At 38.5% G+C, this 18,703-nt stretch overlaps 1 protein-coding gene across 6 annotated transcripts in view; it reads right to left on the bottom strand.

Annotated features, from left to right (window-relative positions):
* epha8 (eph receptor A8) overlaps positions 1-18,703 on the bottom strand; it is a 136,397-nt gene that overhangs the window by 59,905 nt on the left and 57,789 nt on the right. For all 6 annotated transcript variants that reach the window (XM_026169027.2, XM_026169028.2, XM_080302137.1 and 3 more), the window contains 4 exons: positions 16,918-16,971; positions 12,301-12,444; positions 11,320-11,469; positions 4,583-4,898 (listed from right to left, as the gene is read on the bottom strand). In XM_026169027.2, the coding sequence (XP_026024812.1) occupies positions 4,583-4,898; positions 11,320-11,469; positions 12,301-12,444; positions 16,918-16,971 (664 nt within the window). The remainder of the gene's footprint in view (positions 1-4,582; positions 4,899-11,319; positions 11,470-12,300; positions 12,445-16,917; positions 16,972-18,703) is intronic.

Genomic DNA, 18,703 nt, shown 5'->3' with positions numbered 1-18,703 from the left:
AAAAGATCCTATCTCCACAACCTCAGAAAAAGTACAGCAGTGTGTTACATTAAAAATGTGGATAAAATCTGTTCCATAAACAAAACATGAACTCACCGTGGGTTTTCCCTCCACCCCTTTCCTCTGCTTTCTTTACTGGGCTCTGTTTTGCATTTCTCTGCTGCTGCTAATTGCCTGCAACTAATTATAGAAGGTCTGTATGTGGCCCTCTGAACCGGACACACACTCACTCACACACACGTGCACACACACACACCGTTTCCTATGCTTTTAAACACATTTTGACAAGTAGCTCTCACTGTGTCGAAGTGAGAGGGGGTTTGCCGCTGGCCTCAGACACAACATAGATTTGTGGGTGTGTGGATGAGTGCGCGTAGATGATGGGAGGAGGAAGGCTAAAAGGAGGGGGATGCTAGCAAACCGGTGTTGCGTGTCTCGTTCGGCTCGTTTAGCTGACAAACTGCTTTTAGCGTTTAATTATCCAGCGCTGTATGATTAATAGATTTTAATTACTGTAACCCAATTGCCACCTGAAATATGTACAGGTCTCTGAATGAGGTCAGCCTATCAAATCCCTGGCAAGGGAAAATCAAAAAGGACAAAACAAACTGAGTGTGAGGGCAAACAATAGCAGATCAAAAATCTTTCCATCTTAAACCTCTCACTTGTTTTTTTTCATCAGTGAATGAAAGAAGAAAAGCAAGCTCGGGCAGACAGGCGGCTGTTTTCATCAGTATTTACCTCCTTGAGGAAAATGTTAGACCTCTGAAAGGCTTTTGACCAGACCTTGAACTTTTTCGTTTCATTTAAAATTTTCTTTACATGATCTGCAGCCGGAGCTTCAAAGAGACTTTTTGATTCGTTAGAAAGGTTAGAACCTTTCCACATTCGTGCGTTGCTTCTAAGGCTCTTTGCATTCTGCACACACGCTGCTGCTGATGCTCCGAGGAAATGTTCATATAGCTAATTTACTGTGGAACTGCAATGCGTGCACAATCATTTTCCTAATCAGAAGACTGAATAGCACTGATAATTTAAAAAGCGATCTGAAATCTATTAGTAGTTACTTTGTAACTGAAGCTGCCTTTTACACAATTACTTTGTCTCCATTGCCAACGTTGAGCCCAAACAGCACTTATGGAGTTTAGTGTTGACGACCTTGAAGTAGGGTTTGTCCCAGCTGACGGGAAACTAGTGACAATTCCAGTTAAATGAGGCAGTGCACGATGAGTTGTTGGTTTATCAGACATGGTGCTGTGAAAAGAACCAAGTGCCAGCTCCAGGTCTGACAAATGAACCTAAAAACTGCAGTGCTTCTGATGACTCCAAAAGAAAGTCCGTTCCCATAGATTCCCAAGTTACTTTTGATCATTACAAGCATATTTACACCCTATAGTTTCCACATTCATACAAACTGTAGATTAAAGTTTTCTAACAGCTCATCCATAAGGATTAAAGTTTTGAAATGAGCTCAGCAGAAAAGGTGTCAGACTACCGTGAACATGCAATCAGAGCATGAAAGAAAGTAACAGTAGCGAGTAGAGTGAGATTTTACTCAATTCTTCATTGGCTCATGTATAGTAGATATATTGGATAATAGTTACATTGTATAGTTCTAAAGTTCATATCCCATAGTAACAATGGTTAATATGTAATAAACTGGCAGGTTACTACATTTCAGTTAACTATCATTTACTGTACACAATCACTAGAAAAATTCTTAATGGTAACCATTAACATTTGTGCTTGCTCTAGTGTTTATGAAACATGTAAATAGTTAATAAACTGGAATGAATTTGATAAAATTGTAAAGGATACATATAATACCTTTAATATATGTACAACAATTAAAGAGCACATTCTAAGTAGGCAGGTAGGGTGGAGTGTAGTCGTGGTGGTCTGGGTAGCTCACTGGCATTTTTCTTTCACTTCAACTTTAAGCTGATGAAGTTTAGTTCAAATTACATTCTTTGATAATGAAACCTTGAATAGAAATTGAATAAAAAGTAATGCACTCATGTCCTGTATGCTAATTAATCTTTAGTTTAACAACAAAACTTGAAGCAAAGTCGTTTTCAATTAAAATCACATACCACAAATTCAGACATACAGATTAAATTGGTCAGTTGTGACACCGTGCAATAGGGTGTAACATTTAAGATAACTTTAAAGAAAAAATGTGATGCGTGTTCATAACATGCAATGTGTTTGCCTTTGCACTATCAGAGCATCGATTATTACTCAAGACCAGTGTTGGTCAAGTTACTTGAAAAAAGTAATCAGTAACTAATTACTGATTACTTCCCCAAACAAGTAATCCCATTACTTTACCGATTACTCATTTTCAAAAGTAATTAATTACTTAGTTACTTAGTTACTTTTTAAAAACACGATTTACAACCTGAAGAGGTGATAAAGCGATAGAGCTTTCAGCCCAATTCTACCTTTTCTGCATAATCCATCATACAAAATGTAATCAAATGGAAAATTATCTTTTTTTTTTTAACTTGTTTTATCAGTTTTAATCTTTTAACTTTATGCATCAAGCAAAATTTTAATTATATGCAACATTCTCTGACTTGAATAAATGAGTTTAACATTTAAACCTATTTTCTGCACATTCCAGCACATAAAATAAAATATTTTTTGTGTTTACACTCAGTCTTTCAAATAGATGCAAGTAAAACACAGCAGAACATAAATAAAGTCCTGTTGCTCTATTTTCACCTGTAAAGCAGGACTGGGGGTAGGCGGAGGTTTACCCTGGTGCAGGTGAAGAATCCGTGAGTTTCTCTGTGAATTTCCCATGACGTCGTAGCACACTCGGTGCTTGTTTAGAGGTTTTGTTCGCTGTAAAAAGAAGTTTTCTTCCCACGCACAACGGACGCTAATGTTTTGGTCACTTTTTATGGAATCAAACTCAAAGTAAGGTCAGTACTTCCACGCTTTAAACGCTGCACGCTCATACTCTCTCCTGCACTCGATATATGATGCACTGTTGATCTGCACACAGCTGTTGTCACTAACGGTGCACTCGCTTACGTCACTGTCGTGAGACATTCTCGCAAAAAAATCACGGTTTTAGTAACGCAGTAACGCAGCGTTCCTACGGGAAAGTAACGGTAATCTAATTACCGTTTTTGCAATAGTAATCCCTTACTTTACTCGTTACTTGAAAAAAGTAATCAGATTACAGTAACGCGTTACAAGTAATGCGTTACTGCCCATCTCTGCTCAAGACACCCAAACAGTAGATGTGAACCTGTTCTTCGCCTGTTGACATCACATGTGCAAGCACGAGAAATAAAAGTCGAATAAAAAGCAAAACACCTGGAAACCAGCAGCAAAGTAAAAACCACGAGCTAATGGCAAACTGCCATGTTTTATAACCCACTTCATCAGGTTTAAGTGCACAGCCCCTGCTGAGCAACAGTTCACCTCTCTCTGATTAACTTTGTTCACCTCCAGCTCTCTCTGGAGAGTTAACAGTGTGGGTCACCCTCATCTCGCCGTCCACCATCTCATCCTAACGCAACAATTCCCCTCGAATACTCTCTGTTTTTGCAGCATTTGAGCATTCTGTGGTCTGTTAAATGGATTTCCAGTTTTTGTTCAGGAACAATAGCAAAGGTTTTAAGTTGACAGTTTTTATATGGAAGTACAAAAAATATACTTCTTACCATGGATACTATGACTGCACAGTTAAATAGATCTCTTTGTAAAGTAATTCCTTAATGGTTCCCACAGTTGGCACATGTCATGAAGGCTGACCTATAACTGAAACCTTGAATGCATGTTAACCTTTCCTAGGTCGCTGTTTAAGATTAGGGTTAGGTTCAAATCTCTCCCTTTATACCCAGAGAGAAACTGTGCAGCCAAAATTCATGTCAGAAATCATATTTCAACTCTAACATCTTCCAGGTTTGAAAACTTGCCGTTTATCACGAGGTAAAATGCAGCATAACAGAACCTTCCAGGTACAGTTATCGGTGTCTCATGAGGCAGGCTGTCTACTAATTGGAAAGTTGGTGGTTTGATCCCTGGGTTCCACATGTTGAAGTATCCTCAGGCCAAATACTGAACCCTAAGTTACCCCGGAGTGGGTTTACTGGAGTTCACTGGAGTGTGAGTCTGTGTGTACATGTATGAATGTGTGTGTGAATGGTTGAATGAGACTTGTGACTTGTGAAAGTGCTTTGAGTCCTCAGATAGAGTAAAGCAGTTCTACATAAGCAGCAATCCATTAACCATTTATCTAAGGTTAGGGTTGAGTTTTTAGCTTTTGCTAAATTGGCTAAGAGTTGGAAACTATCAGATCAATTTGGTGAATAGGCTTTTTTTTATTAAAGAAAATATAAACAGTGTCTGATGCCCTTCACTTAGAATGGTCATTTTCTTTGTTCCCTGATTTTCAAAACATGAAATAAGGAATAAAATATTTTAAAAATGACACACTATGATTGCTCAGAGCAGCAGCTTTGCCTCCACTGCAAAGCTCCAAATATAAATACTACCAAACCAAAAGTGCAAACACACCATGCACCGTAAAGACCTATCGTCAGTGGACTCATTGTAGACTTACCTATGCAGGAGTCCCTGTGCTCCTCAAATCCAGCCGAGCACACGCACCTCCCGATGGGCACCAGCCATTCCCCCTCTGCACTGCAGTACATTTTGGGTGTGTCCCTCTCCTCAGCGTGATCCACACACTGACCTCTGACCTCTACCAGAGATGATGAGTCAGCCCCCGTGACCACGTCAGTGAACACAGCCAGGTTACGGTTCACGCCCACACAGCGTTTGTAGTACACCCTCACCGAGGTGAGGGCAATGCAGGCGCCGATGTCCTGGAAGGCCAGGTAAAAGCCCCGCCTATTGAGAGGGCCCACACCGCGCACCTGTAAGAAGACAGGACAAGCAATTTTTCTTAAAAGGCAGGATGCTCTTAATTTTGCAGGAACTTTCCTGTGCACAATTTAAAGCCCAAAGTGTACATGAGCATGCATGTAGTAACTTTCTAGAGTTTAGAAAGTTGTTTTATTTATTTATTTATTTTTCATAAAACATAAACAGTGGTTGATACAGAGGTTTCTTAACAAAACAGGTGGAACAGTATGAATGCAGCTGTAATTTAATCTCTGGACCCGTGTTTGGTGTTTTGCTTTGGCAGCAGTCATTAATCAACTGCTGTGCTTCCGACCACAATGAGCAAACAGATGATTTTACATTTTTATATGCTTGTTTTTCATAAGATATCACATCACAGTTGACTATTGTTAACACCAAGGAGCTAATTTACAACATTATTTTAAACGTTTGCAGCAAAAGCATCTAAAAATAGGCAAAAACCTTGTTCTTAATAGTAGACAGATAGAAGACTGGCCACCCCCTCAGTTTGTATACTCTGAAACAAGCTGGGGTGGCACCTTTCCCTTCAAAGCCACTTACACTTTTTTTTTTTTTTTAGATTGGTTGCTTCTCACAAACATAAGGTTTGTACAACATGTGGCTCGTTAACAGTTTGCTCGTTAACGTGTTGACGCCGTCTAGCCCCATGCACGGGGCAATCCGTGGTAGCTCGTTAACGGAGATTTGCCGTGTTGTGGCGTTAACATCATTTCAGATTAACGCTGACAGCACTAGTGGGAACAAAATGAACATGACTGCACATTTACGCCGACATCATCCTAGTGCAAAGACAAGTGGAAGCAGACAAAAACAACAAGCACGCATGCTACAAACTTTACCCGAGTTATTTAGACAGCCTTTAGCACATGATTCTCCTTATTGGTACCTGATATGTTTAATATGCTGCTAGAATATAGCCCAGAAGAAGCGTATAGTATAGCTTTTATTTTGGAAAGAGCCATTTCTCTGTAATAAACTCTCTTTTCCAAAGATGAGTGATTTCTCGATCAGAGAGATTTTTTATTACTTTGTTGTTTCAGCAACATTAAATTTAAAAACTGTACTTTTGAGTTAAAATATATATTTATAATTTTAATAAATGACAAATTAAAAAAGCATGAAAATTTTTTTCATCGAAAAGATATCGAACCGAATATATATATATATATATATATATATATATATATATATATATATATATATATATATATATATATATATTAGGGGTGCAACGATATTCGTATCAATATTGAACCGTTCGATACAGTGCTTTCGGTTCGGTACGCATATGTATCGAACAATACAAAATTTGAAATTTATTTTATCAACTTTCCTTCTGACGATGCTGTCTGTGTTGAGCGCTCAGTGAATCTGCGTTCGACTACTCCGCCTAGGGTCGACAGTGCAGCCTAGGCGGAGTAGTCGAACGCAGATTCACTGAGCGCTCAACACAGACAGCATCGTCAGAAGGAAGAGCGCAGGGCAAGCTAGCGAGACAGAAGTTAAGCTCTCCTTACAACATGGACCTCCCCCACTCTCATTCAGATCTGGCGTTTGGAATTATTTTGGTTTTCATGTGACGTATGACCCTGAAGGTAAGCGAGTCATGGACTAAAGTAAAATAGTATGTTGGATGTGCCATGCAATGCTCAATTACATGGGTGGGAGCTAGTGTGTTAGCGCAGTTAGCTCGTTAACGTGTTGGCCGTCTAGCCCCATGCACGGGGCGATCGGCGGTAGCTCGTTAACGGAGATTTGCCGTGGCGTTAAGGTCATTTCAACGAGATTAACCTGAAAGCACTAGTGGGAACACAACGAATATGACTGCACATTTACGCCGACATCATCCTAGTGCAAAGACAAAAACAACAAGCATGCTACTAACTTTAGCCGAGTCATTTAGACAGCTGTTTAATATGCTGCTGAGAATATAGCCCAGAAGAAGCGGATAGTATAGCTTTTATTTTGGAAAGAGCCATTTCTCTGTAATAAACTCTCTTTTCCAAAGATGAGTGATTCCTCAATCAGATACAGGGCTCGCAATATCGCTAGCCCAACGTCCTGGGGCTAGCGATTTTTTCAGTCGGGGTACCAAAATCTATCTCTGCCCTGCCCGTCGGGCTATTGTACGAAAAATATATGTCAATGCTTTTGCATTCTTTCGGAAATGTAGCTGGGTAATTATGTCATTGGCATCGGTGAGCCACTGTCAATATGTGACATATTGAAATCGCGTTTGAATTTGCGCTTGTTTTCTTGCTTTCACTTTGCAATCGAGCGAACTGTGTATAGAGAGCGACAGCACTGATCTGTGAGTGATGATAATTTGCGCACCAATTCCTCTGACATCGTCTTATTAATCGTTAGCTTACTATGCAAACATGACAAGTGAAATCTCCCGCAGCTTAAACATGTGAGAGGTTGATCGCGCAGAGAATCGCTGAGCTTATGTGAGTCCGTGTGTAAAAGCAGCAGGATATATATTTTAGTTCTGCTGAGCCAAATAAGACAGGTCAGGGTGAAGAAGTGACAGCCAAAGAAAAGCTTACCACAAAACGGAAAAGTTATGACAAATCAGATTATAAGGCAAAAAGAAAGTGCAGCTTTATGGTTTCATGGACAAAAGAATTTCTGTGGCTGCAATATGACGAGCTAAATAACCAGGGCTGCACATAAGTGGTCCGCAGGTGCGCATTCGCTGTCAAAATAAAAAACACGCACAAGGGTTAGGGTTAAATTTAAAAACTGTACTTTTGAGTTAAAATATATATTTATAAGTTTAATAAATGACAAATTAAAAAGGCATCAACATCTTTTTGTATCGAAAAAATATTGAACCGTGACACCAAAGTATCGAACCGAACCGAACCGTGAATTTTGTGTATCGTTGCACCCCTAATAAATATATATATATATATATATATATATATATATATATATATATATATATATTTTTATATATATATATATATATATATATATATATATATATATATATATATATATATATATATATATATATATATTTATATATGTATATATATCTTAATTAATGTTAATGTTGGTGGCATCAGTTAAACAATGGACCTTGAGCCAGCACAACCGAGCCAGCAGTGCACGGAGAGGAATGCATTTCTTACTTGAAAATTCTGACACCACTTCATATTTCACTAGCTGGGCCCACGTCCTCATTTTAGGTTTAACAGCGTTTTAGTAGGTAAAAGTGAACGCTTTGACATGAATTGAGCTACGGTTTGGGGAAGGCCTCGAAGGGGACTGCCGATGGCTCCCGGGCCTGGCAGAGCCCCATGCATGAAATAGAAATGAAGAAGTTAAAGAATTGAGAACAAGGACGGAGGGAAGGTGGGGCATGTAAACGAGAATGAACAGCTTTCAGAACTGGGGGAACCTACATAGATGACAACTGGAAGGTGAGTATTTGGAGGCGTGGTCCTGCTCCTGGTCCTGCTCCTGAAATTCCGATAGATAATCTCCAATTAAAGAAGAAAGGGACGGGCGAAATCTGATTGTACAACCAAGCTGCTCTCAGAGTCAAAAGACTCCACCTCAAACCTAAAGAAACATCTGGAAGTAAGTTCTTGTTTAAAAAGTAACATTAGCCTACTGCAAGTACCTTGTTTTAGTTGTGGTAGCTATCTGGGTTATGTGCCACTTCAGTATCTCCGATGTATTATTGCTGTGTGATTTATTACTATTACTGAAGGGTACTCACCACCGAGCTAACACTGTTAGCTGACGTTAGCTGAGGTTAGTTTTGTAGTGGAATACTGCTGGAAATGGATAGAACATTGGTGTACTCGGACACTTATTCAAATTCTTATACTAATGCAAGAATGTAATCACATTGTTTATCATAGAGAAAGTGAGATTTTTTTATGTCCCAGCTATGCCACCTAATTGGCTGGCATGGTGTTAGCTTATAACCAGCTGTTGTTGTTTAGCTGGCTCACTGTCAGGTGTCCAGAGACAGGAGGTTTGCATGTCTAATAAACTGAAAGAGCTATTGATTATAAGCTATACTACATATGTGGCTGGTCTCTAGCTACAGACATAAAACACGGTGGATGGCGCCATGTTTGGCGATGGCGATGTCCATCTCAGCCACTGTATTCAATATGACGGGGAAACATGGCAGCCTCCACAAACCTGCACTCGCTCTTGATTATTTTTAATGGATTAATTCTACATTCATGAGAACGCATTAGCTCAATTTTCATTTTTTCTATTAAGCAACCTCAAAACTGACTTATTGTGCCTTTAAAAGGGACATGTCTAAATGCTGAAAAACCATCACTGCTGCACAACCAGTAGCTTTGTTTGCACACCTAATTGATGAATTAAATATGCATTTCACCATCAAACAAACTCATCAAGCTTATGATGCATCAACACTGTTTGCTAATTAGTCAGCTAATTATGAGTTTTGCTGCTCTTTCCAGGTTATCTTTCCAGGGCTGCTTCTGTAGCTTTCTTGTAAGAATTAAACATGTGCTGTGCAATCATGGATCAGCATTTGTCATGAGGCAAAAATTATAATTTTCCTGTGTGCTAATCCTCCCCACTTAAACATAGATGCACATTAAGTGATCAAGTGATCGTTTACTCCTCACCTTACACAAGTCTAGGATGGTTCATAGAGGGGATCGGGCGTTTGCGGTTGTGGCGCCGAAAATGTGGAATGATCTACCTCTCCACATTAGAAAGGTCCCAACTGTCACTCTTTTTAAATCCCATCTTAAAACATATTTTTTCACTTTGGCTTTAGATACTGCATGAGAGTTACTAATTATTTTTATCCTAATTTTCTTTGAATTTTCTTACCTGTTGTTGATGTTAATGTTATTATTTAATTATTACTTTGTACAGCACTTTGGTCAACTCTCTGTTGTTATTAAATGTGCTGTATAAATAAATAAAAAATAAAAAAATATAAAATTACTTCTTTGGATTCATTTGTGAAAGTCACAGATTCTCTACAATATATATCATTAAGTATAATTATTATAATGTAATTCATTTATTTTTAATGATCTAGTAACAATATTATTGGCCACAATAATATTTGTAAAAATAAAAATTAATATCTACATGAAAAAAGAAACTGAATTTAAATACTCTAATTAAATATTTCTTTTAATCTTTTTCCTGCTGCAAGGTGATATGGTGAGATGACCTGAAACAAGGCAAAAATTCAGCTTTAAATTTCTAAATCTAAGATATAAAAAGACTACAGTTCCTGTTGTGGAACTTCATACACACTCCACTGTTCTGAATCCTAACCTCAGTCATGAAAATGACATGTTTACACCCAGATAGAAAAAAACATTTGGGCCTGTTATAAGCTTCATATAAAAATTATAGCTAAAGCTCTTTCTGATAGCTAATTTTGAGGCTAAGTCACACCACACTACTGGCTCTCTCAGCTGTGTTAATGTGGTTGTTATATGGCCTTCTAAGATAAGATAAGATAAGATAAGATAAGATAAGATAGGACTTTATTAATCCCTCGGGTGGGTTCCTCTGGGAAATTCGACTTCCAAAAAAAGCACAGCAACGACCGAAATTACAGTTACAGAATTGTTATATATATATATATATATATATATACACACACACACACACACACACACACACACACACACACACATATATAAATACAGAGACAAATATAAATAAAATATACAAAGGGGATAAATAGAATAAATAGGAATAAAAAATAAAAATACAAGTGAATTGCACATTTCAAGTATTGAATCTATTGCACTGTTGACTATTTACAAAAAGTATTGCACAAGGTATTGTACAGTGAGGTGAAGAGGCACTACAGCTTAGTTGTTCCCCCCTCCTTTGTCCTCCTGTTTCCCCTCCCTCTCCCCTCCAGAGAGGAGTTAAACAGTCTATGAGACTGTTCTATGAGACTCAGAAAAGGCTTCAGTATTGCTGAGTAACATTCTGTTTGTATTAGTACAATTAGAACACTGTATTGCATTTATACAATGGTTTCATGAAGCTTGCTAACCCAGCTTGCTAGCGTTAGCTGATAACTAAGTAAATGTCCTAATACTGATTGTTCTGCTTCCAACAGAGTTAGGTATCAATAATAGTGTAGTACCACTATCCTATATCAAATTTGAAGCTGTTGTCAATATCAAATCACATCTGAAAACACTGAGCCAAGTGCTGCTATTTGTTTTCTCTCACAGCTGTGCAGACGCGAGCTCAAAACAGTTTGAGTGACGTGACTGGAAGAGGCTCTGCTGTGGATGTGGATGCTTCCAACTTGTTTTGAACTTGTGTGGAGGTGTGCATGCTAACTTACAATCCAACGTGAGATTTTGCTTTGAAAGCCTGGACTGACATTCACCTGTAGTATTGCTGAGTTACTCGTACCTCTGTGTTGAGTTTGAGTCGTCTGACTCCCAGGTCCACCCCTGTGAAGCTCTCGTCAGCAGCGATGGTGTCAATCTTAATGAACTGGTTCTCCCGTATGGCTGAGCCCACCGCTCTGTCAGACTCGTAGTAGTACAGGTTGAAAGTTTCCTGCAGAACAAATATGGTGTCATAAGTACTGCACACTTGTTCATCATATTACAATATCAGAGGTATGTTGGAACCATATCTCCATGCTTTGCAAAAGCCAAAATACTGATGTAAGGTTCACATAGTCTGTCATTTTCCCTCCCAAAGGTGGCATTTGGAAACACTTTCTACAAATAATGTAGTCTTTTCAGTTCCTCTAAAATTTGTTATTTTCCCTCCCAATGCAAGATGCTATCACCACCACAGTAATTCAAAAATGTTGTTCTTATCTTGTTCTATTACCAGTCCAAAAGTCAAGTTAAGGACTCATGTACATAAACAGGTTTGTCAAGTCTTGCTAGCATTGGAGCACTTTTGTGTTGAGAACTTCTTGTTGATAAATAACTAAGATTTAATAAGTAAAATTTGACTATCAGTGTTTATTTTATTAGCATCATTTTGAGTAAACTTCACAATAGTCCCATTGTTACTTCTGGTTAGCTTCCTAGCTATGGCAAAGCTTTCATAAGTCTATATTTAGGTCATTCAATGAAGTAACAACACAGCCTCAGAGCTGCAGCTGGTTCTCATTTTCTCAGGTTTCGGATGGTCATAATTAGTGTTGTGATGAAAAATGCTTTAATTTTAGCACATAAGACAGACCACCAGATGGCAAATGTTTGATACCATTACTCTGAGTTGACATAATACTCAGAATAATGAGCATACTCAATACAGTGAACACAAGTTACTCTGTGTGCATTTTCTTTGCCAGCTTTAGTCAACAAATGTTGGACTTCACGCCCCCCCCCCCCCCTCCCCTCCCCCCCTCCCTTCCAGTCTGTCTGTTACCTTGCAGGTGCCCAGTACTCCAGGCATGCTGTTACAGTCTCTCAGGGTGAACTTGACCTCGATGTAGATCCTCCTGGCTCCTTCCCGAGGGATCCAGCCTGTCACCAGCCAATTGTTCTGGCTCGGGCTCATCACGTTACAGACCTAATTCAGAGGAAGATCTGTTGTCATTTCACAGCTTCTATTTGGAACATGTACATAAAAGTCATTTGCCTTAACATTAGTTTAGAATAAAATAAATAAATAAATAAGAATATTTCCACATAAGAATTTTAAATGGGGAATAAAAAATGATTATTTTTATTGCTAGCTCTGGCAGGCAATTTTCTAATTTAATTTGTTAATGTTAATTAATATTTAAGAGCAAATAATTAGTATTTAAGTAAGCAAATTGTTGAAATTTTTCATTTTAATAAGTAAACTCTAAAGTAAAGTGTTTATAAACTACACAAATGTCGCACATATATTTGCATTTCGTTATTCTTTTCTCAATTTGAATTAATTTCATTAGCTGGGACCACGTCCGTCCGGCCCCATTACACCATTCAGGTAAGACTTTCAGAAAAAAACTGTGATGTGAGTTGAACGATGGAGAAAAACAAACAAAAAAACAAAAAATAGTCCCTATATTATTTAAAATATTATTTAACAACATCTAGAAGTCCAGGACTGGTCACTTAACACCAGACCTTTTGATGTAAAACATCTCGGCATCTACAGTTACGGCTGCAACAGTTTGGCTCAAAGTGGCTGTTCCTGCAGTCATGATGGGATTGCTCAGATTTAGCCAGTATATAGAAGTCAACTCAGAAAAAAATAATTCTATCAATATCTTTGTCGAATAAATGATTGTATAAGCTGATTTCTCTTATTGTTCGAGTATAATAGCTTTATCTATGGGAACTGTTTTATAAACAATAAAGTGTCCAACTATGTCAGGACATGGAATATCAGCCCTACTGATATACTTTCCTAGGATTTCATTGGATGTTTTTGTGAGTTAAAGACGATGAATGAAGACAAATACATGTCAAAGTTCCATCTGTCAAAATCATTCAGGTGCAGACTGAAAACTTACAGATAAGTTAAAATTTTTCAACTTTGGTACATAATGAGGAATTGTAATTTTTGCAGTATTAGTAGTGCACCATCTATATAACCTAATAAAATAAAGAACTGATTTATGATTAATTAATTCACAGTTTGTGTTTTAAAATCAAACTTAATTTAGATGGAAAAATCCCAGTTTCCCCAGGATCAAGGTAAAGGTCTTATAACAGTTAATCCTAACACACTCAGCCCCATATGGCGTTATTTTTGTGCCACTATTCTGAGCGCACGTAAAAAAAATTTGCAGGTGCAAGTGTTGCATTTTGAGGAGAAATTTATTTTGAGCGAAGAAAAGCTGAATTTGAGTGAACAAAATTCATTGCTGCATGCAAAAAATGTATTTCAGTGTTTGCTATTATCCACACACACAATAGCAGCCCCTCTCGCTCAGTTTTTGCACTTGCGCTCGCTCGCAATGTGTCGCTCGGGCTCTCAACATTTCAGCCCGTGCGCGCTCAACTCGTTCTGTACTAGAGATGGACCGATCCGATATTACGTATCGGTATCGGTCCGATACTGACCTAAATTACTGGATCGGATATCGGAGAAAAATAAAAAATGTAATCCGATCCATTAAATATCACGAAAGCACCTCACAAAACTTGCAACACGCCGTAACTCACCTCAGAACGTTAGCAGTCGGAGCAGTATGCATCACGTGATAGAGCGGCTGTGGCATGCGGGACCTGTCGGTGGTCTGGATAGCATGTGGAGCTTCGCTAGCAACCCGCATTTCATCTCCGACAAAGTTATCCCCGAGAGAAGTAAAGCAAGTGTGTAAGTCCATCTCTGAATGTTTGTAAAGCATTCCTGCCTTAAGCTTAACAAGCGATATATGGAGCGACTGCCTCTCCTGCTGCTACTTCAATCATGAAACTGCTTAACGATCAGCTGATCGGCTTTTCTGTCGCGAGTCCGTGTCTCTAGTTTGCTTTTGGCCCACTTTGCACCAGAAAGAGGAAACCAGCGGCTGAACAACAGCAGCACGTTTAAGCTTGATCAGCTGTTGTTAGAATGTATTTAATATTACTTTCTACTCGAGGATCTTTTTCTACGTAGCTTACGGCTGTAACTGTGCAGGGGCGGATCTAGCAAAGTTTAGCCAGGGGGGCCGATAGGGCATTAACAGGGAAAAGGGGGCACAAAGACATACTTTTCTTTCTTATTCTCATTTAAAATGTCGAGCTTTTAATAAATAATTATCTGACACCCAAAGTTTTAATTTTATGTAAAATGAATAGAAGTCAATTACTGTATATAGTGACTATTAAGTCTAATATATATACCCTAGTAAGCTATAGTACTTTTTCCTTTGGGAAGGTACCATCTGTGCAGTCTGCAATTTTGTTGAAGAAAGATGTTGAATCTATTTAATATTTCTTGAAAAATAATTGATTTCTGTGCATTTTTTTCACACTTTATCAAATTAAGGTTGATTACGTCGATTAAGCATCATGAGGTGGAGCGTGAGGGGTGGTTCCCTATTTTTTATTTTTTTATTTTTGTTGCTGGGAGTTGGAACCCTATTAGTTAGGTTGCTTAATATTTACGCTAAGTACTCTTTAAAATACCAGAATAGGGAGGATGGTGTAGGTCTAAGTTTATTAGATTGATCAGTATTGCTGAACTATGAAATATTTTTTTTGTATACAGGTATAACAGAATAGCTTTAGTGTAGTTGTTGTTTTAAACTTGAGTATGAACTTGCAGACTTGCAAAATGCAGCAAGATATTTTAAAAAACAGTTTTGTTGATTAAAAAACACTATATCGGATTCATATCGGTATCGGCAGATATCCAAATTTATGATATCGGTATCGGTATCGGACATAAAAAAGTGGTATCGTGCCATCTCTATTCTGTACACCGTTATATTTGTGCCACAAAACCAGCCAATCACAGACTTGGATGCAAAAAAAATCTGATTGGCTGTTTTCGTCTCCAACCAGCTCGAAATGACGAAATGCAATATCCCAGAATCCATTTCGTCCAAAGCTCAAACGAGGCAGTGGCGGAGGAACACAGAGTGGCAGAGTTTGAAATATTACTCTTTGTGGGTCACAAAATAAACTTTTAAGATATTTTCATGCGAGAATGGTACTGTGTAAACTTCTAATATCTGCTCGATTTATCAAGACATCACATATTTGCATAAGTGCTCTAACGTTTTTGGAGATGCCTGTTACCCACCAGCTGACCGAATACCTGGACTGGCCATTGGGCATTTACCCGGCATTTGCCCGGTGGGCCAATGGTGATTTTTCATTTTTATGTTAGTTTGTTTGTTTTTGTAATGGTATAAACAATGAAAGGTGGTGGATTAGCCAGCTGGTAATAATCAACTCTGGGCTGGACCAATTACAATACATCCGTATTGAGGGGAAAAGACTTCAGCGAGAATAAAAAAGACACAAAGCTGGAGTTATTCTGTGTCTTAGCTGCCTCTTCTCTCCTCATTCTCCCTCCCTCTCCTGTTGCTACTTCAATCATGAAACTGATCAATGATCAGCTGATCGTCTCTCTTGTTTGTTTATCTCCCACTTTGCGCCAGAAACAGGAAACCAGCGGATGTTGCGCTAAACAACAACAGCAGCACGTTCAAAATTGATCAGCTGTTGTTAGAATTTATTTAAAATTAATTTCTAGTATCAGCTGATGTTTGCTGGAGCCACAGCTGTAAAGCTGGAAACATGAAGGTGATACAAATCATACATATATACCAACAAAACAGTGTACATCACTGTCACAACAGCGTTTGTTTTCGTTCAAAGGCTTTATGGTTTTTCCAATAATACCTGGTGGTGTAGTCGGTGATTTTTTTGTCAGTTCAGCCTTATATATTATGTTTAACCCGAGTTCCCACCCGGTCAGCTGGTGGGTAACAGGCATCTCCGAAAACGTTGGAGCACTTATGCAAATATGTGATGTCTTGATAAATCGAGCAGATATTTGAAGTTCACACAGCTACATTCTAACATGAAAATATCTTAAAAGTTTATTTTGTGTCCCAGAAAGAGTAATATTTCAAACTCCGCCACTCTGTGTTCCTCCGCCACTGCCTCGTTTGAGCTTTGGACGAAATGGATTCTGGGATATTGCATTTCGTCCTTTCGAGCTGATTGGAGACAAAAACAGCCAATCAGATTTTTTTGCATCCAAGTCTGTGATTGGCTGGTTTTGTGGCACAAATATAACGGTGTACAGAAAGAATTGAGCGTGCACGGGCTGAAATGTTGAGAGCGTGAGCGACACATTGCGAGCGAAAATACAAAAACTGAGCGAGAGGGGCTGCTATTGTGCGTGTGTATATGGATAATAGCAAACACGGATATACATTTTTTGCATGCAGCAATGAATTTTGTTCACTCAAATTCAGCTTTTCTTCGCTCAAAATAAATTTCTCCTCAAAATGCAACACTTGCACCTGCAAACCTTTTTTACGTGCGCTCAGAATAGTGGCACAAAAATAACGCCATAGCCCCACAGTACAATACAAACATTACACACCTGGTATGTGTGGATAGGACTGAAGTACTCGTCCATCTCATTAATGGCATCCCACTGTGGAAAGAGAGAGCACGACAGAGAAGCAAACATTCTCAGGTTAGTCAGACGTTCCTGCATTTCTCAGATTCATAGTTTCTATTTCCTATATGATCATGCATTCTTTTGTGATCATTAGTTTTGACATCAAATAAAACATGAGGCGAGTGCCGTCACAGAGGCGGCAGTCAAGCAGCAGATGCGTCATGTGCTGTATATGAATCTCAGCGAATGTGAAGAGCAAGGTCTCAGTTTCCAGATGATTGGTGGTGATTTCAAACCTCATTATCTTGTGCGTGTGTTGGAGTGACAAATGTTTGCCAGTCAGAAAAACCTGACCTTCACATTCTTTTTCTCTGAAAAGCATCTTTTTTCTCGTTTTTAATCTGTTAAACTTAAGATTTTAGATGCTGATTCATTCCACCTGATCGTGCTGGTGCACGATACACACATGCGATCACAAGATCTACATTTCAGCATTGTTGGAATTCACTTTATGGAATTCCGATGGGGAGCATTTCCTTTAATGTAATCCGCCTCATGTACATGCATGTGATCTGATTTACACTGTTTACTGAATACCGTTGGTGGGTAATTATAGCATTACAGGAGGAATAGTAAGTGCAATGCTTTGGTATTTCCAAAAGTGCTTATGTGTGTTACACTTCCTTGCATCTACATTCAGCCTTAGATAGAAAGTCAATCACAGGAAGCCCCTTTCACTTCTTTCCTGTATGGAGGAGGCAGATATACAGTACCTGTCAGCTGAACTCCTAAATTCGTCTATCTACAGATACCCAGAAAATGTTCAGTTTTTATGAAGTACAATAAACAAGAATATTAAGTTCAAAATCATGTATTTAAATGCACCATTGGGCACTGTTCTGCATCTTTCCAAGAAGAGGCCTCTGCCTTACTAAACATACCGCTCAGACTATTTTTGTATTCACAAGCACAACAAATGTAAACGAGGCATTTTAATTAGCATCCATTTGCATTTCATTTCACATGCAGATATGCCTGAAACTGTATAGCTGGTTGACACATAACTGTCAAATCCCACATTTTTAGTCAAATTAGTCAATGTGAGGGTCTAGAATCAGATTTCAGTGTAGGGTGAAAGTCCAATTCACCTGACTTTATGATAATGATGAGTGTACAGGTAAAATACACTTTACAATACTTCATAAGCAGCTAAAGAGAACAGAGACACCCAAAGCACATATATAAGGCATTGGTACACTTTTATTTACAAAGCTATGCTTGGATTGCTGCCTCCTTATATTTGAACTTTGCTCACAAGGACAAATAGTGGTTCTTACTCCTTGCGTTCAAATGATCAGCTGCTGCTGTCTGTTCCCCTTGCCCGCACAGAGCTGGGTAAGAAAGCCTTTGTCCACTCTGCGCCTTTTTCGTGGAATCTGTTACAGAAAGACTGGAAACTGACTGAACTGTTGTCTTTAAATGTTTTTAAAACTAAACTCAAAGGCCTACAGACTGCCTCAATAATGTGTAATTGTTTTGTGTAATTTTAACTTTGTTTGTTCGTATGTATTTGTTTTGAAATGTGCTGCCTCTTGGCCAGGACTCCCTTGAAAAAGAGGTTTTTGATCTCAACGGGACATTCCTGGTTAAATAAAGGCAGTGTTGGGAAGGTTACTTTTAAAATGTATTCCATTACAGAATACAGAATACATGCCCCAAAATGTATCCTGTAACGTATTCCGTTACGTTACTCAATGAGAGTAAC

Source organism: Astatotilapia calliptera, chromosome 5, assembly GCF_964374335.1.
Source record: "Astatotilapia calliptera chromosome 5, fAstCal68.1, whole genome shotgun sequence".
Classification (NCBI taxonomy): Eukaryota; Metazoa; Chordata; class Actinopteri; order Cichliformes; family Cichlidae; genus Astatotilapia; species Astatotilapia calliptera.
Note: the sequence above shows the minus strand (reverse complement) of the source record. Positions and strands in the feature narration are given on the sequence as shown.